This window comes from Stenella coeruleoalba (assembly GCF_951394435.1).
Source record: "Stenella coeruleoalba genome assembly, chromosome: 3".
Taxonomy (NCBI): Eukaryota; Metazoa; Chordata; class Mammalia; order Artiodactyla; family Delphinidae; genus Stenella; species Stenella coeruleoalba.
In genome coordinates, this window is record NC_137148.1 from 45,583,685 (window position 1) to 45,611,003 (window position 27,319).

The 27,319-nt window shown below is 40.4% G+C and overlaps 1 protein-coding gene across 1 annotated transcript in view; it reads left to right on the top strand.

Moving 5' to 3' along the window:
* RAB3C (RAB3C, member RAS oncogene family) overlaps window positions 1–27,319 on the top strand; it is a gene marked incomplete at its 3' end in the record, with an annotated part of 303,344 nt that overhangs the window by 217,655 nt on the left and 58,370 nt on the right. The window contains exon 4 of the mRNA XM_079918766.1: window positions 27,041–27,165. Within this exon, the coding sequence (XP_079774892.1) occupies window positions 27,041–27,165 (125 nt within the window). The remainder of the gene's footprint in view (window positions 1–27,040; window positions 27,166–27,319) is intronic.

Sequence of the window (27,319 nt, forward strand, 5' to 3'; positions counted from 1 at the left end):
TATTTAGCACCATTGCTAGCACATCTTTACCACTTTATTTGCAATAAAGACAAATTTAGGAAAGAATATTACTCTAAAGCTAGTTTGGCTGAATGCCACAGGAGGAAAAAAAATAAAATCACTGTACACAGTGGGGTGTGTGTCTGTAGGTGTGTTGCATATTCCAGAAGTATATACATGTTTCTGCAGAGAAGTGTTCACACACGAGCACTCAAACTAACATCCCCTTCTTGCAGAAGGTACTAATAACACCTACAGTATGTAAGCTATGACTTCTCTACTAAAAGATTTGCAATTAAGATAGATTTTTCACATTTTGGTGCTCATAAAGGCCTAAAGATAGTGGTTTTGTTTCCCTATTTTTATTCGCAACATCTATTGACTTGCACTTGATGTTTTATATGATTTTTATATGCTGGAGATTGCAGTAATGAAAGTCAGAATTGGGAAGGGATAAAGGTATGCTTTAATTTATTTAGGTTTTAATTTATCCAGATATTCAGGGTGAGTTTCAGAACTAGAGTGGTCCAATTTCACCAAACTGAAGTCATTTACTAAATACATATTGGGCACTGTTCAATACTTTGGAGAATACAAGGTGGTCTAAGGTTCTATTTTCAAGAATCCAACTCTGTAACTCAGAAGAAAGACTCATGTATAATGCTTTTATAACAACACAAAATAATACGGTAGAGAATTAAGAGCCAGGTGAGCAGTATAAATAGCAGGTACTATAAGGACCAAGAATACAGGAAAAATAGCTTGAAGGGAGAACTCGTCCTGGAGTTGAAAATGGACAGACTTTGAGTACGTAGAAAGGAAAGAGATGGTATTCCAGGCAGGGAACATAGAAAAATGTGCTCAGATGATGAGTTGGGCTTGTTTGAGGAAGAGTGAGTAACACGTGGGAACAGAAGTAGCAAGAAATATTCCTACAAAGATACCATGAGCCCTCAGCCTGGGTGGGCAAAGGTGCAAAGGGCAGCCATGGAGCGCTGCAAAGCCCCTCTCCCCCCAAAATGACTCTACCGTGAGAGAGAGCCTGGAAGGGGGTATGGTGGGCGGTGGAGGTGGTGTCTGATATCAAGTCCATATATGACCAGGGGCTGACCTTGTTCCATTTAATTTCAAAAACGTGTGTTTGGATTTCTATTAAATAGGTTATCTGGCTCCCTTATTTTTTCCCTGTCGTTTTAAGCAACCTGATTGTAGATGGGTTCACATCTAACAGAAATTGTAAGAGAAGGAAGGAAAATGTATCTGGGGGAGAGAGACGGAATATTTAATCTTCTGGGCCAGACGTTAGCATAGAAGCGAAGGATGCTAACTCTGGAGCCTATCCCCTAGGTTTGTTTCCCCACACCTCCATTTATTAGCTGTGCAATTCTAGACAGATGCTTCAACACCCTCTACCTCATTTCACTCACCTGTTAAATGGGGATAATGTCAGTCCCAACTCCTGGGGTAGTTTTGGGTATTAAATGAGATCGAACATGTAAAATCATTTGGAAAGCTCCTAGCACATTGCAAGTGTTCAATAAATGCTAGCTATTGTGATCATAGAAAGAAAACACAGGCAACCATTGCCTCAGTTTTAGAGGGGGAAGAGGATGAAGAGACTGAATGAGAATCTGATTGTCTTGGATATGTTTAGTGATGTAAGGATATTGAAAACTCTGGTCAACCACAGGAAGGAGATTCAAAGTTTAAACCTATTCTAACTAGTCACAGATCTTGTCCCAGGAAAACAGAAGGTTAGCACATTGCTGTTGAATATGAAAAAGGCCACCCCCTCAAAAAGAATCATTCTACTTAGAAAGACTATCCTCTATGGCATTTTTCATTTTTCCAATAAAGCAATAAGCGTTATAAGCATTCAGGTGTTGCTTGTTGCTTGTTTGTGCTTCTTCAAAGCAACCTAAGTAGCTAGCTTGAATTCATTTGAACTAATCAGACTCTACTACTCTGCTTCATACTAAAGTAAAGCACAAGCTCCCTAGATAAGTGATTATTTAAGGAAATAAATCCCTTGGTCTGTTAAAACAGGGTTTCTCTACCATGACACCGTTGACAATTTGTGCCAGATAATTCTATTAGGGAAGGGGGGCAGACGTCCTGTGCATTGAAGGATATTTAGCAATGCCTCTGGCCTCTATTCGCTAGGTGCCAGTGGTACCTCCTTCCTCCAGTCATGACAATAAAAAAATGTGCCCAGACAGTGCCAGATATCACCAAGGGGACAAAATCATCCCTAGTCAAGAACCTCTGTTAGACTCATTGGATGGAAACCCATTGCCTGTGTTTTTCAAACAGGAGAGTGTGGCCACAATGGATACTGGTTCCTTTGGCCCATGTTCACTCAAATAAACCCAGGCTTTCATCTCAGTGGCCTCACTGGGCAGAAACCAACCACTTCAGGAGCCAGTATCAGTGGCAGTTAGGTGGTAGGGTGAAGAGGTACGAAGAGAGAGGAAAAATCAGAGATGCACAGATGACTTAGCAAGATCTGAATACTAGTAGCATCTGCCAACCAAGCAGAAGGACCTGGTAGTGATGTCATCACCTCGCTTCTTCTGCAGAATGAGAAAATAAACTACTTGGCTGTTAGAGGAGCCATTTTTCTTTTAGAAATAATTACTTTGGTTTTTATCTCAAATGCTCCTGTGTAATAGGACTGTGAATCTACTAGATACGTTCTGCTTCTTGCTTTCTCTGATATGATAGGCTTTTGAAGGCAGCATGCCAAGCTGAAAGGGTTGTCTGGATGGTGACTATAGTTGGGAAGCAGGACCTTTCTCACTGATTGGTGACCTGTCTCCTCCTAGAAAGCTCACAGCCACAGACTGACACTCATTTTCAAGTTTCAATTCAGTTTGGGGTGAATATGAATTGGGGGGGGGGTTCTATAGTGTCTTATATTGCTCATCTCTATCACTAACTTTGAAAAATGCTAAGATTCAAGGGTCATATAGTTCTAATTTTTAATTTGTGTTCCTATGATGCTTTTTTCCCTGACAAAAAAGATTTCCAAAACTAAGACCTTCTCTTTTATCAAAGTTCTGCCTCCAAAACACTTCAGGTACAAATTCTTCAGTGATATTGTGAAGTCAAAAGCATCTTTTTCAGGGAGAGCCACAGTCCTCGAGGGATATCCCTCTATTCTTATCTGAGAAGAAACAACTTGTGGTTAAAATGAAATAATTTCAAACTCAAAAGAAATCATTACACCCCACGGAATTTAATATTCCCTTCCATTCATACATAGCATTCCAGGGACATTAACATTCCCTGGGCACATCACATACTTTCATTTTGCTGGATTTTTGCCCTTACTCTTCTTTATGCCAGGATGCCTTTTGCTAGAGAAGCTGGCAACATTATCTTCTCGTAGAAAAACAAGTGCATGGAGAGTAGAGGAAAACCATGACCACCAAATATGGTACCTGGAATTTCAAATGTTTACTCTTGCAACTAGGATTTTCATGAACCTGATTGCTGAAATGCTGAGTCCAGAAAGCAGGAGATTGAATGATGTTGCTAATACTAAAGGAAACTCTAGCGCCCTCTGTGGTTATGGCTATCATATGGCTATGATATTTTGAAATATCTTAGTAGTCTAAATAAAAGCAGACCACAGTGAACAAGTAGACTCCATCATGCGGCAGAAAATAATTCAGTGAACAAAATGCTTTTTAAGATGGTTATTTTAAGTCTGAATCAAATACAAGTTAAATATGAGTAGAAATTCTTTAAAGTAATGCTATTATTCATTTCATTCTGAATTACTTAATTGCATTACAGGTCAAATTAAAAATTGAAAAGAACTTTCGAGACGCTTGCTTTGCCAAATAAAATTTGCCTTATGGGTTTACTTATCAGATCAATCAAAAATAATGAGGAGGGGGAGAGGAATACTTCAGTCAACTGATTGAAAGTGTTAACTTTATTTCCTGAGACAGATCTAGTTTTCTTGTCATTAACTTCACCTTTCAGCTCTTGGTTTTCTCCTTTGGAGTCAGGCAAGACTATTTATTCTTTCAACAGCTTTCCTCTGTGTCAAATTCTCAAGAAATGCTGTGTCATGTTTTGTTATTTTACAATTCTTTTTTTTTCTTTTTTTTGCCAGAAGCCAGCTAAAGTTATTTCAAATAGCTCAGTAAACACTAGGGCTTTAGAATTTTGACTAAATGGCTTTTTCTTAACATAGCCTGTATTTTTCTACATTTACTATTATTTCTCTGTATAGATAATTTTATTTTTCTCTTCTTTTTTATTTCATTGGATAGTGCCCACTGCATAGTAACTAAAACCTGGTGTATAGCCTTCAGTCTTCTCACAGCTGACAACATATAATCCATTTAGCCTAATTTGGTCTTTCTGGAGTTGATAAATTATGATGAGAAAACCTCTAGTTATGTTAACTTTATTGTTTACTGTTCTTCCTTTCCAAAGTCTGTGTGCCAGAGGAAGCCTCCGCAATAGTTGGAGAAATAAGGTAGCCTAGACTTTTGAGCTACAAAATAGTGTCCTGTTTTGTTTCCTGAATAAAAAACTATTCAAATGTTAACATAGTGTGTCAGTGAGGATCCAGCCTAGGAAACAGACATTGGCCAGGTCATTCGATAGGGAGAATCTAATCCCAGATAACTAGGGGCAATGAGACAATCCAGAGATTATCAACCACTGGGTTTTGAAGTGGGGTTTCTAGAGCCCACAGACTGGGGACACCACCTACCAAGAGCTGGAACTGTCCGTAGAGCTGCCGCCTCTTTTAGAGAGGCCGCTCAAAGCAGAAGGCGGGGGGAGCCCTGAGCTCTGCCCTCTTCCCTCTCCAGTCTCCTGTCCAAGTCTCCCATTGGAAACCAGCTGGCAAGGCAGCCTGGGAAACACTCGTGCAAGGGTCATCCTCCTGCCATACAGAGCGCAGCATGGTAAGGGAAAGAAACAGACCAAAGAACAAATAGGCAAATGACTGATGCATCTAGAAAGCACTGGACAAGAAACAAAAGTGCTTCTGTTGGTACAGAAGTCTTCTTTGTGTGTGCTTTCTCTGTGTGTGTATTAGAGTTAGTTGTTTTGTTTTAATTTGAGATGAGATGATTACTACCTAATATGATCTTCTCCAGAAGCATGGTGATGTTGGGCAATTTCTTCTAAAGCAGGAGTACAAGGGCAGGTGTGTATTTCAAGAACACGTGCTAATATGCACGAGCTGCGTCTTCTTTTAGTTGATGTATTGCTCTTGCACAACAGTTGTAGCTTGTCCTCCTCGCCTGCATGATGGTGTACTTCTAGAATTTTCCCCCACCAAACTGGTGCCGCCAAGGTCTTGTTTGCCTCCAAGGGCTGCGTTATGGACATGGATTATTCTGGTCCTACAGAGGCACGATGAGACCAGGACTTCATCTGAGCAAGCTGAGCACAGGTTCTATGAACCACATCTTTACTGCACAACCTTACTCTTCTTTATGGCAGAATGCCTTTTGCTAGAGAAGGACTGCGGTTCATATGCACAGCCTGCAACTAAAAGTGGCACCTAAAAAACCGAATACCAATTGCTGTCTGCAGCCTGGGCAGATGGCGACTGTGGAGCTCAGCCTTTTCATATTTTCTGGATTCCTGAGGCCAGAGTTCTCCCCAATGGCAAAACCTCTTTGCTCTTGCTCATGTGAAAAACACTGTCATTTCAAAGACGAGAGAAAGAGAGGCGATTTTACAGTGATTTTTATGGCAAACAATAGAACAATGCTTCAGACATGTTGAATGGGAGGGGTTAAAAGGCAAATGGGTTGGAAGAGAGTGGACAGTTCCTGGCTCTTCCAAATCTGTTTTACCAGAACCTAAGGCCTACGGAAGGGGCCAGAGCCCCCAGTAAAGTCTGTTCCTTGGCCCTGAGGATAATCTTTCTTTGTTTCCCGTTTATCATTTTCTTTTCCTCCCCACTGCCCTTCCCTCTCCCCAAGACACGAAGCTATCTGGGATGGCCCCTTCCCCACACCCCCGCTGTCTCTCACTGTACAGGGGGGCAGTCTGAGCTGAATTCACGTCAGCGAACCACTGAAATGGTGAACCCCCAGATCACCCTCCCCCCCCTTGCCCCACACATCCCCACCACCACTGCCAACATGGGACCCCCAAGCAGCCTTATCTCCTCAGGCCCCTCTGAAGGCCTCCTCCAGCTCTTCACCCCAGAGACCCCAACCCCATCCCAGTACCGTGATCCTCTGTTTCAGTCTATGCATTTCTCTGACTTGGAGATTAAATCTTAGACTTATGAATACCTAAAAGACCCATGATTATCCTTCTGAAGGGGCAATGTGTGCTAGCTCCTATCTTGCATCTGCCACACCCCTCCTCTACTTCCCAGAGGTCCAGCCTCCATTCGTCACTGCCCCCCTGGTCCATCATCCCCCAAGCTGCTGGAACAATCACCACAGCCTTCCCACTGGAAGGGCCCCCCACTTACCCTGCCCATTTGACGATTAACTTTTCAAACTAGACTCTTTTCTCTAGTGAATGTAACAGCCTGAAGACGGGGGCCAAATCCTACTTCTTTCTCTCCCCCACTACAGTGATGCTCAAAATGTGCTTGCACCACCTGAGTGCTTGTTAAAAATGCAGAATCTCAGGCCCTGCCTCAGCCCTCCTAAAGCAGAATATCTGGGGGTGGAACTCAGAAGGTGGGAGCAAACCTTCCAGGTGATTCCGATGCCCTTTCGAAAAGCGGCACCCTGTGTTGTAGACACTAGTGTCTTATGCACAGTAGTTGATGAATAAACACCTGCTGATTTGAGTGTATTTGTGAGATCACAGTATGAGGTCAGGCCGCAGCTCCCTGAGAGCACAGCCCATATCTTTCTTTACTGCTGGGTCCCCAGCTCCTCAAGTAACACCTGACAATGCATTTGTAAGGTTGAAAGAGAATTAGTATTTTATTTTTGTGGTTGTTTTCCTCCCACTTTAACCTTTTCTAATTAAAGATCACAAAACAGCAAAGAAAATCACAATGAGGATTGTTTAGAGAATGATTTGAGATAACATATCAATGCCATATGGAAAATTAATATCATTTGCCGGTAATAATAATACCTTCCATTCATATAGCACTCTCTGGTTTTCAAAACTCCTTCATGGACATCTCCTCATTGGTCTTCTTGAAAATCTAGTGAAAATATTAGGGTTTGTTCTCCCCTCTCGGCAGAGATTCAAGAAAGCTAAGAGAATAGTTCTGGGTTCTCTGAATAAGGTACAAAAATTAGAACCCACCACTTTGAGCTCCTACTCCAATGGAAAGGTTTGCAGTCCAATTGCATTATATTAGCTGAGGGTTTCTGGTAACTTACCCTCAACAGGTGTTCATTTTACAATTTCTTCATCTGCAAAATGGGGAAAACAATAGTATCTACCTACAGTGTTATCAGAATTAAATGAGATAGTAATAAATGTAAAGCACTTAGCACATTGCCTGACATAAAGGGTTAAATTAATGATGTTACTGTTTTATTATTATCAATTTATTGTTTTATGTTTAAATATTATTTATATGTACATAAATATGTATTATTTTTTATTATACCACCAGAGTGACCAGTACTTCACATGTGGGTAACAAGGGCTAGCGTCTTCCCCACCTCAGAGGGTGTTCCTTGCTAAATTTAGGGGACATTTAAGGCATTTAGTCCAACTCACGTGACTGGGATTGTTTCTCACTGCTGCCCTCCCTTGGGTCTACTGCTGATTCCTGTGGTCATTACACCTAATAACCCATCAGGATGGTTGAGTCCATCTACTGCGGCACAATGGTGATTTCTGTTCTCAAGTACAGGTTGGCTAGTCATCCCAAATACATGCCTTCCTTCCATCAGGTGATAAGTTGTAATGGTTAATTTCCTTTTATTGATTTTTTTTATTTAACATATTCTTTATTCTATGATTTCATTTATCTCATAAAGCATAAACAACCTGTAAGTTATGTTCTGCCAAGTCTTATACTTCTCCAGGTTCCCCTGCTGCTTTTCTACAAGTGTTAATGTTTTTATATGTACCAGGAAAAAAGGTTGGAATGCACTTTTTGTGTGTGTCATGTGTTAATCTTATTTTTTAAATTATATTGGAGTATAATTGATTCACAATGTTGTGTTAGTTTCAGATGTACAGCAAAATGATTCAGTTATACATATACATATATTCATTCTTTTTCCCGTATAGATTATTACAGAATATTGAGTAGAGCTCCCTGTGCTGTACACTAGGTCCTTATTGGTTATCTATTTTATATATAGTAGTGTGTATAATATATGTTAATCCCAAGCTACTGATTTATCCCTTCCTCCCCACATTTGTTTCCCCGTTGGTAACCATAGTTTGTTTTCGATATCTGAGTCTGTTTCTGTTTCGTAAATAAGTTCATTTGTATCCGTTTTTTAAATGAGATCCCACATGGGTGATATCGTATGGTATTTGTCTTTCTCTGTCTGACTTACTTCACTTGATATGGTAACCTCTGGGTCCATCCCTGTTGGTGAAATGGCATTATTTCCTTCTTTTTTATGGCTAATATTCCATTGTATGTATGTGTGTGTATATATATATATATACCACATCTTCTTTATCCATTCATCTGTCGATGGACATTTAGGTTGCTTCCATGTCTTGGCTATTGTAAATAGTGCTTCAATGAACATTGAGGTGTATGTATATTTTCGAATTGTAGTTTTCTCTAGATATATGCCCAGGAGTGGCTTTGCTCGCTCATATGGTAGTTCTCTTTTTAGTTTTTTAAGGAACCTCAGTACTGTGCTCCATAATGGTTGTACCAATTTACATTTACATAGGAGGGTTCCCTGTCCTCCAGCATTTATTGTTTGTAGACTTTTTGATGATGACCATTCTGACGTGTGTGAGGTGATACCTCATTGCAATTTTGTTTTGCATTTCTCTATAATTAATGACATTGAAGATCATTTCATGTGCTTTTTGGCCATCTGTATGTCTTGTTTGGAGAAATGTATATTTAGATCTTCTGCCTATTTTTTAATAGCATTGTTTGTTTTTATGATATTGAGCTGCATGAGTAGTTTGTATATTTTTGAGATTAATCAATCCCTTGCCGGTTGCTTCATTCCAAATATTTTCTCCCATTCTGTAGGTTGCCTTTTGTTTTGTTTATGGTTGCCATTGCTGTTCAAAAGCTTTTAAGTGTAATTAGTTCCCATTTGTTTATTTTTGTGTTTGTTTTCATTACTGTAGGAGGTGGATCCAAAAAGATCTTGCTGAGATTTATGTCAAAGAGTTTTCTGCCTATGTTTTCCTCTAGTAGTTTTATACTGTTCAGCCTTACATTTAGGTCTTTGATCTATTGTGAGTTTATTTTTATGCGTGGCGTTAGAGAATGGTCAAATTTCATTCTCTTACATGTAATTGTCCAGTTTTCCCAGCACCAGTTATTGAAAGGACTCTTTTCTCCATTGTATATTGTTGCCTTCTTTGTCGTGGATTGGTTGACCATAGGTGAGTGGGTTTAATTCCAGGCTTTCTATCCTGTTCCATTGATCTATTGGTCTGTCTCTGTGCCAGTACCATACTGTTTTGATGATAGTAGCTTTGTAGTATAACCTGAAGTCAGGGAGCCTCATTCCTCCAGCTCTGTTTTTCTTTATCAGGATTGCTTTGGTTATTTAGGGTCTTTTGTGTTTCCATACAAATTGTAAAATTTTTCTTCTAATTCTGTGAAAAATGCCATTGGTAATTTGATAGGGATTGCACTGAAACTGCAGATTGCCTTGGGTAGTATAGTCATTTTCACAGTATTGATTCTTCCAATCCAAGAACATGGTATATCTAGCCATCTGTTTGTGTCATCTACAATTTCTTTCATCAGTGTCTTATAGTTTTCAGAGTATGGGTCTGTTGCCTCCTTAGGTAGGTTTATTCCTAGGTATTTTATTCTTTTTGATGTAATGGTAAATGGGACTGGTTCCTTAATTTCTCTTTCTGATCTTTTGTTGTTAGAGTATAGGAATACAAGAGTCTTCTGTGTATTAACTTTGTATGCTGCAACTATACTGAATTCCTTGATGAGCTCTAGTAGTTTTCTGGTAGCATCTTTAGGATTTTCTATGTATACTATCATGTCATCTGCCAACAGTGACAGTTTCACTTCTTTTCCAATTTGGATTTCCTTTATTTCTTTTTCTTCTCTGATTGCCATGGCTAGGACTTCCAAAACTATGTTGAACAGTAGTGGCGAAAGTGGACATCCTTGTCTTGTTCCTTATCTTAGAGGAAATGCTTTCAGCTTTTCACTGGTGAGAATGATGTTAGCTGTGGGTTTGTCATATATGGCCTTTATTATGTTGAGGTAAGTTCCCTGTATGCCAGTTTTCTGGAGAGGGTTTTTTTTTTTAATCATAAATGGGTATTGAATTTTGTCAAAAGCTTTTTCTGCACCTCATTGAGATGATCATATGGTTTTTATTCTTCAGTTTGTTAACATGGTGTATCACACTGATTGATTTGTGGATATTGAAGATTCCTTGCATTTGTGGGATAAATGCCCCTTGATCATGGTGTTTGATCCTTTTAACGTATTATTGGATTCAGTTTGCTAGTATTTTATTGAGGATTTTTGCATCTATGTTCATCAGTGATATTGGCCTGTAATTTTCTTTTTTTGTGGTATCTTTGTCTGGTTTTGGCATCAGGGTGATGGTGGCCTCATAGAATGAGTTTGGAAGTGTTCTTTCCTCTGGAATTTTTTGGAATAGCTTCAGAAGGATAGGTGTTAACTCTTCACTAAATGTTTGGTAGAATTCGCCTATGAAGGTATCTAGTCCTGGACTTTTGTTTGTTGTAAGTTTTTACATAACTGATTCAATTTCATTCCTGGCAATTGATCTGTTCAGATTTTCTATTTCTTCCTGGTTCAGTCTTGGAAGGTTGTATCTTCCTAAGAATTTGTCCATCTCTTCTAGATTGTCCATTTTATTGGCATATTGTTGTTTATAGTAGTTCTTATGATCTTTTGTATTTCTGTGGTATTAGTTGTAACTTCTTTTTTATTTCTAATTTTGTTGACTTGAGTCCTCTCTCTTTTTTTCTTGATGAGTCTAGCTAAAGGTTTATCAATTTTGTTTATCTTCTCAAAGAACCAGCTTTTAGTTTCATTGATCTTTTCTATTGTTTTCTTCATCTCTCTTTCATTTATTTCTGCCCTGAACTTTATGATTTGTTTCCTTCTGCTAACTTTTGGGTTTGTTTGTTGTTCTTTCTCTAGTTGCTTTAGGTGTAATGTTAGGTTGTTTATTTGAGATTTTTCTTGTTTCCTGGGGTAAGATTTTCTTGCTATAAACTTTCCTCTTAGAACTGTTTTTGCTGCATCCCATAGGTTTTCGATGGTCATGCTTTTGTTTTCATTTGTCTCTAGGTATTTTTTAATTTCCTCTTTGATTTCTTCAGTGATCCATTGGTTGTTTAGTAACATTGTTTAGCCTCCACGTGTTTGTGATTTTTACAGTTTTTTCTTGTAATTGATTTCTAATCTTATAGCATCATGGCTGGAAAAGACCCCTGATATGATTTCAATTTTCTTAAATTTACCAAGGCTTGGTTTATGGCCCAGTATGTGATCTATCCTGGAGAATGTTCCATGTGCCCTTGAGAGGAGAGTGTATTCTGCTGCTTTTGGATGGAATGTTCTATAAATATCAATTAACTCCATCTAGTGTAATGGGTCATTTAAGGCCTGGCTGTCCTTATTGACTTTCTGTCTGGATGGTCTGTCCACTGATGAAAGTGGGGTGTTAAATCCCCCACTATTACTGTGTTACTGTTGATTTCTCCTTTGATGGGTTTTAGCATTTGCCTCATATATTGAGCTGCTCCTATGCTGGGTGCATATGTATTTACAATTCTTAAGTTGTCTTCTTGGATTGATTTCTTGATCATTATGTATTGTCCTTTTTGTCTCTTGTAACAAACTTTATTTTAAAGTCATTTTGTCTGGTATGAGTATTGCTACTCCAGATTTGTTTTGGTTTGTATTTGCATGGAATGCCTTTTTCCATCCCCTCACTTTCAGTCTATATGTGTCCCTAGATCTGAAGTGGTTCTCTTGTAGACAGCATATATACACGTCTTGTTTTTGTATCCATTCAGCCTGTCTATGTCTTTTGGTTGGAACATTTAATCCATTTACATTTAAGGTAATTACTGATATGTATGTTCTTATTTCCATTTTGTTATTTGTTTTGAATTTGTTTTTATAGGTCTTTTTTCTTCCATTCCTCTTTTGTTCTCTTGTGATTTGCTATCTTTAGTGTTGTGTTTTGATTCCTTTTTCTTTTGCTATGTGTATCTATTGTAGATTTTTGCTTTGCAGTTACCATGAGGTTTTGATATAGCAGTCTATATATAAACAAGATTATGTTGCTGTTGTCTTAATTTCCAGTGCATTTCCAATATTCTGCATGTGTACTCTCCTCTTCTCACAAATGCTGGGTTTGATATCCTATTTTTGTGTGGATGATTTCCTACCTTTACTGTATGTTTGCCTTTACTTGTGACCTTGCCCATTCATAATTTTCTTGATTCTAGTTGTGGCCTTCTGTTTTCTGCCTAGAGAAGTTCCTTTAGGGTTTGTCGTAAAGCTGGTGAATTCTCTTAGCTTTTGCTTATCTGTAAATCTTTTGGTTTCTCTGTTGAATCTGAATGAGAACTTTGCTGTGTAGAGCATTCTTGGTGTAGGTTTTTCCCTCTCATTACTTTAAGCATAGCGTGCCACTCTTTTCTGGCCTACAGAATTTCAATTTGTTGACAACCTTATGTGGATTCACTTGTATGTTATTTGTTGCTTTTAATATGTTTTCCTTGTCTTTAATTTTTGGAAATTTGATTAATATGTGTCTCGGCGTGTTCCTCCTTTGGTTAATCTTGTTTGGGACTCTCTGTGCTGCCTGGACTTGAGTGAGTGTTCCCTTTCTTATTTTAGAGAACTTTTCAGCTATAATCTCTTCAAATATTTTCTCAGGCCTTTCCCTTTCTCTGCTTCTTCTAGAACTCCTCTAATGTGAATGTTGGTGTGTTTAATTTTGTCCCAGAAGTCTCTGAGACTGGCCTCATTTCTTTTCATTTTTTTCTTTATTCTGTTCTGTGGCAGTGATTTCCACCACTTTGTCTTCCAGCTCACTTATTTGTTCTTCTGACTCAGTTATTCTGCTATTGATTCCTTCTAGTGTATTTTTCATTTCAGTGATCGTATTGTTCATCTCTGTTTCTTCTTCAAATCTTCTAGCTCTTTGATAAACATTCCTTGTATCTTCTTGGCCTGTGCCTCAATTTTTTTAACAAGATCTTGGATCATTTTTACTATCACTACTCTAAATTCTTTTCCTGGTAGATTGCCTATCTGTACTTCACTTAGTTGCTCTTCTGGGATTTTATCTTGTTCCTTTGTCTGGAACATATTTCTGTGCCATCTAATTTTGTCTAACTTTCTGTGTTTGTGGTCTCCTTTCTGCAGGCTACAGGTCTGTAGGCCTTGCTTCTGGTGTCTGCCCCCTGGTGCATTAGGTTTGTCCTGGGGCTTGTGCAGTCTTCCTCATGGGAGGCACTGGTGCCTGCCTACTGGTTGATGGAGCCTGGTCTTGTCCCTCTGGTGGGCACGGTCATGTCAAAAGTGTGGTTTTTTGTTTTTTTATTTTTAAATTCCATTTTTTTTTTTTTTTTACAGTAGGTCCTTGTTGGTTATCTGTTTTAAATATAGCAATGTGTACATGTCAATCCCAACTCCCAATCTAACCCTCCACCCCACCTTTCCCCCTTCATACCATAAGTTCATTCTCTAAGTCTGTGAGTCTGTTTCTGTTTTGTATATAAGTTCATTTTTATCATTATTTTAGATTCCACATATAAGTGATATCATATGGTATTTGTCTTTCTCTGTCTGACTTCACTTAGTATGATAATCTCCAGGTCCATCCATGTTGCTGAAATGGCATTATTTCATTCCTTTTAATGGCTGAGTAATATTCCATTGTATATACGTACCACATCTCCTTTATCCATTCATCTGTTAATGGACAATTAGGTTGCTTCCATGTCTTGGCTATTGTAAACAGTGATGCAATGAACATTTTGCTGCCTGTATCCTTTCAAACCATGCCTTTTGCTGGATAAATTTCCAGGATTGGGATTGCTGTATCTCATGGTAGCTCTATTTTTAAATTTTTAAGGAAACTCCATACTGTTCTCCATAGCGGCTGTACCAATTTACATTCCCACCAACAGTGTAGGATGGTTCCCTTTTTTCCATACCCTCTCCAGCATTTATTGTTTGTGGATTTTTTGTTGATGGCCATTTGGACTGGTATGAGGTGATACTTCATTGTAGTTTTGATTTGCATTTCTCTAATAATTAGTGATGTTGAGCATCTTTTCATGTGCCTCTTGGCCATCTGTATGTCTTCTTTGGAGAAATGTCTATTTAGGTCTTCTGCCCATTTTTTTATTTGATTGTTTGTTTTTTGGATATTGAGCTGCAGGCATGGTTTGTAAATTTTGGAGACTAATCCCTTGTATGTCTATTGTTTGCAAATTTTTCTCCCATTGTGTGGGTGGTTTTTTTTGTTTTGTTTGTGGTTTCCTTTCTGTCAAGGGGTATGTTTTGAGGTGGCTGTGAGCTCAGTATGGCTTTAGGCAGCTGGTCTGTTGATGGGTGGGGCTGTGTTCCTATCCTGCTGGTTGTTTGGCCTGAGGAGTTCTAGCACTGGAGCCTGTAGGCTGTTGGGTAGGGCCAGGTCTTGATGCCAAAATGGCCACCTCCAGGAGAGATTATGCTGATCAATATTCCCTGAGGCATCTGCCACCAGTGTCCTTGCCCCCCCAGTGAGTCACAGCCACTCCCCCCCTCCCCAGGAGCCCCTCCAAGACTTGCAGGTTGGTACAGCCAGGCTCCTATGGATTTACTTCTTTCTGCTGGGTCCCAGTGTACATGAAAATTTGTGTGTGCCGTCCAAGACTGGAGTCTCTCTTTCCCCCGGTCCTGTGAAGCTCCTGCAGTCAAGCCCCACTGGCCTTCAAAGCCAAATGCTCTGGGGGTTCCTCCTCACAATGCCAGGCCCTCAGGCTGGGGAGCCTGATATCGGGCTCAGGACTCTCTTGTGGGAGAACCTCTGTGATATAATTACTTTCCATTTTGTGCGTTGCTCACCTCACGCGCATGGGATTTGATTATGTCTTGAAAGTGCCCCTCCTACCATGTTCCTGTGGCTTCTTCTTTGTTTTTGAATGTCAAATCTTTTTTTTTGGTAGGTTCCAGTCTTTTTTGTCAATGGTCGTTCAGCAGTTAGTTCTGATTTTGATGTTTTCGTGAGAGGAGGTGAGCTCAAGTCCTTCTCCTCCACCATCTTGTCTGGAATCAAGGACCTGCTTTTAGTTTGGATGCTTGCTGCCTCTTTCCTCAGCATGTGCTTTCTGTTAACCCCTTGATATGGGGTGTGCAGGTGCAGTGGCCCTTGTGCACTCCTGGGACGGCAGGGACGGTGCTTGGCACCTGCTCACAGTTCTCGTAGCTGCGGCTATGGTCAGTGTGCTCCCTGGACGGTGAGGGCAGTGCTTTGCGCCTGCTCATGAGTCTCCTGGGGCTTGCTGTGGCCCACATGCTCCCGGGACAATGGGGGCAGTGCTTGGCGCCTGCTCATGGGTCTTGCAGCAGTGGCCCCTGCTCGCCTCTGGAGCCCACAATGGCAGCAGCAACTTGCGCCTGCCCCTAGAGCTCCTGTAGGCGGTGACCTATTGCCTGGGAGCACTCAGAGGGAAAAAAGCTCTTCTGGTGGTCCCACCCCTCTCCTTCTGTGCCCCCAACAATGGCATCTTGCCTCTCTGGTGGGCCCAGGCCTCCTCCGAGTACACCCTCAGTTGCCACAGTCCAGCCTCTTCAGGCTGTCTCCATGCGGCCAACCCTGGTCCTCTCCCTGGGTCAAACCTCTAAAGCCTGAGCTTCAGCCCCCGCCCACACCGACAGATGAGCATCCCAGCCTGGGGAGTGCACGGCGGCAGTGCTGACCTTCTGTGCATGTTGCTCTCTGTTTTGCCCTCCACAAACTGGGTGCTGTGCTCTCCTCCTAGGCTCTGAAGCTCCCCCTCCATCCAGGCTGATCGCCCTACTGGTGAGGGGACTTCCCAGCGTACAGGAACCTTTCCTCCTTCACAACTCCCTCCCTGAGGTGCAGGCCCCACCCAGATTCCTTTCTTTTTCTTTTTGTCCTACCTAGTTTTGTGGAGGTTTTCTTGCCCTTTCGGAAGTCTGAGGTCTTCTGCCAGTGTTCAGTAGATTCTCTGTGTGTATCATACCACTTGTAGATGTATTTTTAATGTTTTTGTAGGAGGTGAGCTCTGTGTCCTTCTTCTCTGCCATCTTGAGCCCTTCCCCCTCTGGAATGCTTAATTTCCTTTTAAAATAAGGTAAAATCACACTTCCATTCAAATATAAAATAAACATGTTAAAGATTTTATTTTCTTTTCAACTTTTTTTTAAATTAATTTAATTAATTTTTGGCTGTGTTGGGTCTTCATCTCTGTGCGAGGGCTTTCTCTAGTTGCGGCAAGCGGGGGCCACTCTTCATCGCGGTGCATGGGCCTCTCTTGTTGCGAAGCACAGGCTCCAGACGCGCAGGCTCAGCAGTTGTGGCTCACTGGCCCAGTTGCTCCGTGGCGTGTGGGATCTTCCCAGACCAGGGCTCGAACCCAGGTCCCCTGCATTAGCAGGCAGACTCTCAACCACTGCGCCACCAGGGAAGCCCCTAAAGATTTTATTTAACTCAGCAGTTAATGATGGAACCAATATAAGTTGCCAAGGTTCAAGGGAGTAGTCAGTGAAAACACGTAGAGGCAATGGCGAATGCTGGAATGAATTTACCAATATTTGCAAAATAGGTGAATATCCATGGGCGATGATCAATGACATTCCCCCAGACACAATTCATTTACACTTCTATTTCCTATTGGCAAGAACTCATCTATATTATTATCCATTTTCTCCCATTTACAGAGTTGTAAAATAGCTCAAAGTCTATGAAAAGCAAGAGATGATCTGGAAAGATATGCTTGTCAGAACTCCTAGACATCTCTTTTGCCCACTTCAAAGCCTTCCACAATTAATCCTGACAGTGGGATCTTGGAAGAGTTGGCTAGTGTTAGAGGAAAGGAAGATATAACTATATTATTTATTTTCCTGCCTGGAATGGAGGCTTCACAGTCCTAGACTTCAAACAGGTTTAGCGGACATTTCTCCTTTTCCTGTCGTTATCTCCTCTTAATCTCCACTTCTCATTTCCCTTTGGCTTCCACTTGCTCAGTCCCAAAGACTTGAGGTTTCATTCCCCTCTTGGAAACCCCCGCCTACCCCACAGGAGGAGACATTCCCTCCTCCTCCTCCTTGGTCCTTTCTTAATGTCTTGCATGCCTCAGTGCTCAGGCTTTGTTCGAATGTGTGTGGAGCTTCTCCTCTGCTCAGCCCCCCGGGCTGTGAAGGGGAAGGACAATTTCCTGGTATCTGAGTGAGGGCAGAGCAGATGCTAGATTCTAAGTTCAGCTTGCCCTTCAGCTAAGTAGCAAAAAGCCTTATCAAAGACCATTCATTCCCCCAGGATAATACAGTCTGATTTGAGAAAAGGATATTTCTGTTAACCTGGATTTGGCCTTGCCAGTTGTGGAAGAATAACCCAGGCATTCTAGAACCTAGGAACATCTGTCCCTTTCCTGGGTCAGACTCCCTTCTGCTCACTGAAGGGGGGGCTCTGTCTCTGTTTTCCAGTGGGTGATGTTTCCTCCATCCAGTTGTTTTTCTTTCTGGCATAGAAGAGAGATGTCCAGTTGTTCCTACCACACATATGGATTAAAAAAATAGAATTTGACATTTTGTACAAACAAAATGAGATTAGAAGTTATAACAGAGGCATGATAGAAATGGGTCTAAAGTTGGTTTTAGACTGACAATGCAGAATCTGATGTGGTCCCACGTGGTTCCAGGACCACACTGCTCAAGATGACTGCTTCTTGAGTTCTTGAATAAATGCTATTTGCTCTCAGCAACGGGCTTCCTGCGAAGAGGATCGGATCCTTCAGACCCATCCAGTTCTGCTCATTTCCACATGCAGCCTCACGACTCTCATATATATGGAGATTTAGAGTATGTTGGTCTCCTCAGGAGACATATTACTTTTTATTTTTAAAAACCAGTCAACTGTTTGGCACATGAATTTCTTCCCAACTTCCATGCTCAGTAGAATGTAGTCACTACTCTTCCCTGTGGAAGTAGACGAGGAAGCATGGAAAGTCCTGGGATACAGACTCACGTCAGCCACTAGGTAACTGCATCCTCTCCATTAACATGTCCCTCCACATGTTGAGTTTCAGCTTTATCATCTACAAAATGAAGGAGTCAGACTAGGAACCTCCAAAGCAACTATTCCACGGTAACGAGGTGCTAAGTTACTCCCTGAGGATCCTCACCCTGACTGTTGGTGCTGGAGCGGAAAGGAATGTGATTCCTGTTGGCTGGAATGAATAGCTCATCACACAGATGGCCCTGCAGGTTGTAGAGAGGCCAACACTTGCTTTTCTCTACCAAGGACGTGGTCAGGATGTCAAAGACCTTGGAAGAACTCTGCCAGCAACGCGTCCTGAAAGGGATGTCGTGGGGCACTGGCATCACATACAGTGGTGATTCTCCTCCTGTGCTGTTTTAATTTTATGCTGATATTCTGAACTTACTGAATTCCTTAGGCATTTTTGCCACATTCGGTCTATGGTTCACTCATTCATTTGGTCACTAATTCACAGTTACTGGCTGAGACCCTTCTTTGTGCCAGATGTTTTCCTGAGTGCACAGTGGTGAACAAAACAGTTGGGGTCCCTGCCCCCCTGTAGTCTAGGAGAGATACAAGTGAGAAGGTCCAGGTGAGTGAGGTACAGGGTGTATGGGGGCCTATATGATGAGCACCTAGTCCAGAGGAGGGATTGAGCGGAGACCAGATGGAAGAGGGTGAGGTAGCCTGACACAGAGGCCATGTGTTTTAGACAATGGCACATGTGATAGCAACAGGTGAATTTCTTGCAAAACTAATGAAGCTTACATTCTGTGGTGTACCAGGAAACAGACTCTTTGAAAAAAGGCAAAAACAAAAGAAAAAAATCTGATTTGTAACATTTGCTAATTTCCATGGTATAAAAACACCCATCGTGGTCAACGTTAAGGTACAGTTTCACAACCAACCCACAGAAGTCCTTAATATTTAAAGTCAGTGCTTTCAAGCCGGTACTGCCATCTCCAGAACCTCACTAGGAAACTTTGGTTCCCTTTCCTGGACAAGCCCATTCCAAGTGTATTAGTTGGGGTTTCTCCTGAAGCAGGCTCGTAGAGGGGAATTTGTATACAAGTGGTTTTTTTCAGAAAGTGTAAGAAATAGCCACAGAGGGTGGGGAAGTTAGCTGGGGAAGGGAAGACCACCAATAAATGGTGTTTCTACCATTATGGGTAACTAGAGTTTCATCCTTCTTGAAATTCTGGGGATCATTGCAGCAGCAGCCGGAGGAGCAAGGGAGTGGCAGTAGTTACACGCTAACTCCTGTCAGTCACTGGCTGAGGTCTGTTCCTGGGGTGTGCTCTTTCCCTGTTACATTTGACTTTCCCTGATGGGTGGAGTGGCCTTCCATTGCTTCAGAGAAGACTTTAAAGCCAAAAGCTGCAGATACTGGCAGTTGGAAGGCAGCCAGCACACGAGGAAGTGGCAAGGCCTGGGGAATATGTGCAGAGCACCAACAGCATCTGCTACAAACTGCCCTGTACCTCATTCTGTATTTCTTTCTTTCTCTTCCATTATGGTTTATCACAGGATATTGAACATAGTTCCCTGTGATATACAGTAGGACCTTGTTGTTTATCCATTCTATGTATACTAGTTTGCATCTGCTAACCCCAAACTCCCAATCCTTCCCTCCCGCTTGGCAACCACAAGTCTGTTCTCTATGTCTGTGAGTCTGTTTCTGTTTCATAAATAAGTTCTTTTGTGTCATATTTTAGATTCCACATATAAATGATATCATATGGTATTTGTCTTTCTCTGACTTACTTTGCTTAGTATGATAATCTCTAGGTCCATCCATGTAGCTGCAAATGGCATTATTTCATTCTTTTTTATGGCTGAGTAGTATTCCATTGTATGTATGTGCCACATCTTCTTTATCCATTCATCTGTCGATGGACAGTTAGGTGTTTCCATGTCTCGGCTATTGTAAACAGTGCTGCTGTGAACATAGGGGTGCCTGTATCTTTTTGAATTATAGTTTTGTCCAGATATATGCCCAAGAGCAGGATTGCTGGATCATATGGCAACTCTATTTTTAGTTTTTTGAGGAACCTCCATACTGTTCTCCATAGTGGCTGCACCAATTTACATTCCCACCAACAGTGTAGGAGGGTTCCCTTTTCTCCACACCCTCTCCAGCATTTGTTATTTGTAGACGTTTTAATGATGGCCATTCTGACTGTCTGTATTTCTAATTTGCATTTTTTCCTTAAATTGGGCCCTCACATTTGTATTAGTTTTAGGCCTTGCAAAACCTAGACCCACCCATAGTGATAGCTCCTTTGGGTACAAGAGATGAAATGAGAAAGCAATGCTGGGCTCTTCTAGGTTTGGCTGTGATTTGCTGATCTCTGTAGAACTCAGCTGGGCTCCTCCTGCTTTCTCATTCCTCTGGGACAGGCTGGCAGAGCAGCCCCCTTTCTGGGATGGGCTCTTCCATGATGAAGAGCAAGAATACCAGAGGGCTGATGAAACTCACAGTGCCTCTGATGCCTATTGCTCACCAGTGGCTCACACCAAATCTCCTAATATTCCATTGGCCAAAGCAATTCACTTGGCCCAGTCCAAAACCAGGAGGGCAAGGAAATATAATCCACCTACAGGGAAGGAGGTGATGACTCAGTGAGGTCAGTAATACAATCTACTCTAGGATTTTCACCAAGATGTTAGTGGTGGTTATCTGGGGTTAGTGAGATTTCTGATAATTTTTATTTTTTGCTTTAGCTTTTTCTCTTATTAGAATTTTTAATGAGAATATAGCAATTTTACCAAAAACTATAAACCTATTTCTTAAGTAATTAAAGATATTAAAAGTTGGAGAACAGGGCTTCCCTGGTGGCGCAGTGGTTGAGAGTCCGCCTGCCGATGCAGGGGACATGGGTTCGTGCCCCGGTCCGGGAAGATCCCACATGCCGCGGAGCAGCTGGGCCCGTGAGCCATAGCCACTGATCCTGCACATCTGGAGCCTGTGCTCCGCGACGGGAGAGGCCACAAGAGTGAGAGGCCTGCATACTGCAAAAAAAAAAAAAAAAAAAAAAAGAGGTTGGAGAACATTTATTTGAGGATACATTTTTAACATTTCCTTTTATAACTCCTTTATTAAATGAGTCAATGTACCTATGAAAAACCTATCTCCTCAACTTCTGAGACTACCTGTTAGCTTTTACAGTGTATAAAAATCATTAGGTTTTATTACGTTCCTATTTTTGTTTCCTTATTACTACTCATTCATTTTAAAATTTATTTTGTTTATATCTTAAATTTGTATGTATCTTTGTAAACCACCTGCAAACACTTTGAGCGTTAGATGGGAAGTAAAGAAACCGATTATTTTAAAAACTGAAACAGGTGTGGGCGAGAGAGCCATCCCAGTCATACATACAAATGAGCTGCAGAGATTATTTTTTTAAATGCTTATGATGACGTCCCTAAAGGTTCTGATTTAATTGTTCTAGGTTGAAGTTATTTTTCAAAGCTCTCCAAGGGTTGAGAAAAATTGAATAAATAAATGATTAAGTTAGTAGAAAAGTAACAGAAGGGCCAATGCTATGCGATGAGCAGTAGGAGATTGGGAAATTCCATGATGACTTGAAGTCTGCTGAGATGCTGAAGGCTGAGGCTCCCGAATATTGAGGAGAGTAAGGGAAATGGTTGCTGAGGAGAAATTTGAGCTTCCAGAATGAAGAACAGGACTGCTGTTAAGATCTGTCTGAGATTCACTGCAGGGGGAAGAGCTGGTCATATTCTCCCTGACACCTCATCTTCCCATGTATAGCCCAGATCAGACCCTAAGAGATAACTGCTTTTTGGGTTCCTGAGGTACATTTTGTGGACTGTTTTCCAGAACATTATCACTAATAAGAGTCTCTTCTCAATGAAAACAGGTTGAACTCGTAGGAGATTATTTATATACCCAGAACAAGAGAGGAGAAATAGAGATATTATAGGAATTTGATTTGTCTGTTTACAGCTCTCCTAAATTATTTTATTTTGAGCAGAGTTCGGTCATTTATGTATAAAATATGAAAATCTCTTCATCTCCCTCTGCCTCATAATATAAAACAAAAAACAAAAATCAAAATCCTCTCTCCCTACATATGTATTTATAGAGGAAACATAAAAATATAGAAATATATAGAGAGAGGGGGGTTATTGTTTTATTTTTGTTTTTAACTAAAAGACAAATAACTTTTTTTTTTTTTTTAGTAACCAGGACCTCGTTACTGGTAAGGTCTGAGTTAATTGCCATTCGTAGAGTAACCATGGTGACCAGCGTGTTGCTTCTGAGTCCATTAATCTTGTTGAGGTTAACAGTAAATCCCAAAGGATCTTTTGCAGTGATTCAGAAATAAATCATCTTCTCTCATGTATGTTATTTGGTGACAGCACTTTCTTTAAATATGTCTCCGGAACAGACAAAGAAATAAGACAATTCCTAATGAGGTGATAAAAATCCATTCCTGAATAAGAAATTTTACAAAATATAGCAAATGACTGAAAAAGTAGATACATAGAAATGACACATGAAAGGAGGATTCACTCAATAAACATGTACCGTACTCCTAATAGACATACCAAAAAAGGCCATTTACTCCTTCTTAGTAATGTATCTGTACAGGACCTCAGCCTTAAGGTATAAACCGGAGACAAAATTTGAGATTCTTCAATGAAAAAAACTGAAATTATTTTTTAGATTATAGAAATTAGAAAGGATGAGTTGACCTGGACTGAGGAAGAGAAACAGCTGGCTGCCCAAGCTGGGACTAATAATGTTTTATATTTGTGAAAAGGTGTTTGCGACGTAGAAAGTAGAGCATGACCCTACCTAAAACCACATTTGTCCTACAACATCCCCAGAGATTAAGTACAAAATGTGGTGGCCTCATTTTACAGATGAAGATGCTGAGGCTGCAGAGTGCAGAATGACTTTCCCATACTCAGTACTAGCACTCTCTTTTAAATGAGCTGAATGAAATTGTTAGGATTCTGAGTTGGAAGCGTTGGGGATTGGATTTTCATCCCAACAGTCTTCTGCCCTTAATTCATATTACACACAACTCTGGGTCTTTCTCAACCCATGAGGTTTATATTTTCTCATCTTCAAGTATTCCTGAGCTAAAGGAATAATCCAAGCTCCCATTTCAACCTAGGTCTTCATACATAAAAGAAATACCAAGAAAACAATAGTGTTTTACAGAAGCTAAGATGCACAATTACTCATATTTTAACATCTCTGAAATTGGGATGTGTCTTACAATAAATGACATTGTAATTGCTGATGCTGTATGAGAAATGGATTCTACTGCCTGTACATGCACCAACAGGGTCATAGCTGTGTATACTGTCCTTACCTCAACTGAGTGGTGGAACTGTTACAACGTAGGTAGAAAGTTATTGTGTATGCGGGAGGTGGGTATCAGTTTGATGTTAGGGATGTGAATACTCACTTGGAGTAATGACCATCATTTCATATTTCCCTGCAAAGCAACATGCTGGTGCTCTACAGGTCTTAAGGGAAGATACCCACAAGCAGAAGGGTATGTTGACTTATTGAGGTAGTCATAGGATGATCATCTTTCATGAACAAAGCAACTGAAGACAGAAAGAATTACTAAATCCCTCAGAATACATGAAAAAAACTTCAGAGTAACAAGAAGCTGATGTAACTGACAAGTATGTCTAGCAGGACAATTGTTAACCATTGTATCATAGTTTCATAGGCTGCTGCTTTTTGTTCTTGGCCATCCGTAATTTTTAATCTTATAATACACGGCATCTTAGATTCTATGATATGTAGTAATTCATAAATCAGTCAGCATGGTTCTGTTCCCCTGTAGCTGGTGATTGGGCTTTGCCTAAAGCTACTCTGTTGATGGCGGACTTCATCAGAAAGTCCAGAGTCCAAAAACAAATCTTATTTGATTAACCAACTCTGGCAAATTAATGTTTTGTTCACTTCAACACAAATGTCTCAGACCACAGTTGATATTTGATTAAAAACAGAAATTGTCTCCAAGGGCTCTTGAAGATTTTAAGGTAACAGTTCTTTATAATTCCCTAATTACAGAAAGTGTTCATTTTTAATTATTGGCAATTTAGGACATTGCGGAGGTTACAGTAAAATATTTCTGATATAGGTACAATTGGAAAGGGGGATGATTCTGTTGTAATCATGGCATCCCCAAATTATACACACACACAGTATAAACAGGGAATGTTGTGTATGCATAGATGTATAATCTATCTCTGTGGCCTCCGAAGACCCCATGAGTTATTATGCTAGAACTGAGAGACTCAGACGTGTTTAATGGCAGAAGCAAGCATTCCATTAACTTGGTTCAAGAGTACAAATCAGCTAGCTGAGTTGTTTCTTCTTTACCTTCACAAAGGTGCACCCCGGCCTGGTGTAAGTTTATACAATCAGGGGTGCAGCAGGAAGAGTTTAACTAGGTCAGAAGAGTGCTAAATTTTTTCAGGCAAGCATTTGTCCTTGGTAAATTCAGTAAACCATGCTATTACATACCAGCCCCAGCCTCCTCCTTATGCAAGTATAACACTCCTGTGACTCCCGTCTCCCCAGCTTCATTCTGCAAATTTGTGTTCTAGCTGTGTGCCAGGATAAGAACTTTCTCCATTAACATAGGGGCTCTCAACCTAGGGCCTTTCCAGGCATAGGCCAAGCCTTGGCTAACAAGACCTAAAGGAGCAAAGGGATAATTTTTTTAATTACCTAAGGAAATCTGATTAGATTTGAGTTCCTTTGAAAGAACCTTTGGAATTTATTTATACAACTATCTTAGCACTTGAGATTTAAGATGTGTCCAGGTATAGAATATTTTTTACATCTTAATTCACTCTGGATTCATCATTTTTCATATACCCCACTCATAAGATGAGGTAAGTGAAAAGTGTAGATTTTGAATGTCTGCCTTTAGTTTCCCAGTTTATAGACACATGCTGAATGTGACTATTGCTAGAGGAATGTATTATTCTCTTAGGTGTCATAATTAGAAAGGTCACATCCCCAGATTTTTCTGATAAAATATGCTGCACCTTGGGACGCTCACATGGAACCAAAGGTATCTTTCACCAGATATTTTAATCTCATTTGAAAACTTGTACTTGGTTCAGGGAAGTACTCTGAAATAAGACCCTATCTGCCCTTTAGCTCTCTTCTTTCTTCTCGGAAGGGAGAAATAGTGATGACATCTCATTAAAAGCTCTCCTGCTGCAGTTTAAACCTATTTGCTTTCATTCTGTCTTCAAGCTGAGAACAGCTCATCACTATTTTCTTTGTAAAAATCCTGAAGTATTTGACAATTGCTAGTAAGAACATGCCAAGCTTCTCTTTTTGACATTATACAAATCCCTTTATTAAACTTTCATCATTTGTTTAGCATCTCTCTCTCTCTCTCTCTCTCTCTCTCTCTCTCTCTCTCTCTCTCTCTCTCTCTCTCCCTCTCCCTCCCTCCCCCTCTCCCCCCCTCTCTCTCCCTCTCTCCCTCTCTGCCTCTCTCTCTCTCTCTCTCTCTCTCTCTCTCTTTCTCTCAACCACCCACTGGGTGATATGTCTTTCCCACCTATCTAGAATTGTTATCAAATAAGAACGTGGCCAATAAAAAGGGAGGATTAAAGAACATGGCTTCCTTTCAGCTTCCTCTCTGAAATGATAAAAAATACACTGGAACTTCACTTCTCAAACTTGTAATGAGTACTACAGATATGTGTTTAAAAGCACAGGCTTGAAAGCTTTACTGCCTGCGTTTTGATTTCCAGATCTACCACTTTGCTAGCTGAGTTGTCTTAGGTGAATTTTTTAACCTTTCTGTGCCTCATTTTCCTCAACTATAAAATGAGGATCATAATATTATCTCCCTTGAGTTACTCTAAGGATTAAGTTAAGGTAACATATATAAAGAGTTTAAAACAGTACCTGCAAATATTAACTATTATAGTTATCAACTAAGTTTCAAAATCAAAATTTGGTTATGTGCATTATGATCCGTACCAGAAGCTTATTCTGAATCCTAGATATCCTGTTTATAGTAACCTAAAACACCAGCTCATTGTATTATAATTTTGATATTAATCAACCTGGCATTTTTCTCTTAAAAATGTAAGGCATGAGTAGATGAGTTCTTATAACGCTTTTTAAAAATATTATCATTACCCCCCGATTTCCTAACCCAATTGTCTTAGCTCTTTAAGTTGTGACTGTAACAAGGTAAAAATTCTTTTCTGTGATGGGCTATAAATAGTGACCAACCATCTCAGGTTTCTTGGAACTGAGGGGTTTCTTGGGGCATAGGACTTTTACTGCTAAAACTGGGAACATCTTGGGCAAACTGGGATGGTTGGCCACTCACTCCAGGTATAAAAGTACTGTATAAGGTGGAGTAGAAGGGGGAAAGGAAGAAGCAGTAGTAATATTAATCTCACCAAACACAGAAGAATTCTAAATACAACACCACCATTCCCCTGATTTTTGACTCATGCAATCCCTGATGAGTATCTGAAAGGTGAAATTGCACTGAACTAATTAATTCTAAATGTCAGGTATTTGGGCTTCATTTTTTGCTGTTATCGTCATCTGTGGGATGTATTTCTTCTCCTTCATTTTATGCTGTTGCATTTTCCTCTGATCATTTTTTTGCCTTTTTTTTTTTTTCTTGTAGGTCAACTCAAATCAAAACATATTCATGGGATAATGCCCAGGTTATCCTGGTTGGGAACAAATGTGACATGGAAGATGAGCGAGTCATCTCAACTGAGAGGGGCCAACATTTAGGAGAACAGCTTGGTAAGAAACAAATGATCAAATTAATGAGAAAGAGAGCATGGTAATTACTTGTAACACAGTGCAGAGTCCCAGCTACTTGCTAGGATGGATTTAATGAAAAGATTGTCAACCTGACAGTAGAAACCAACACATCGCCTGTAAGTAGTAAGTGGAT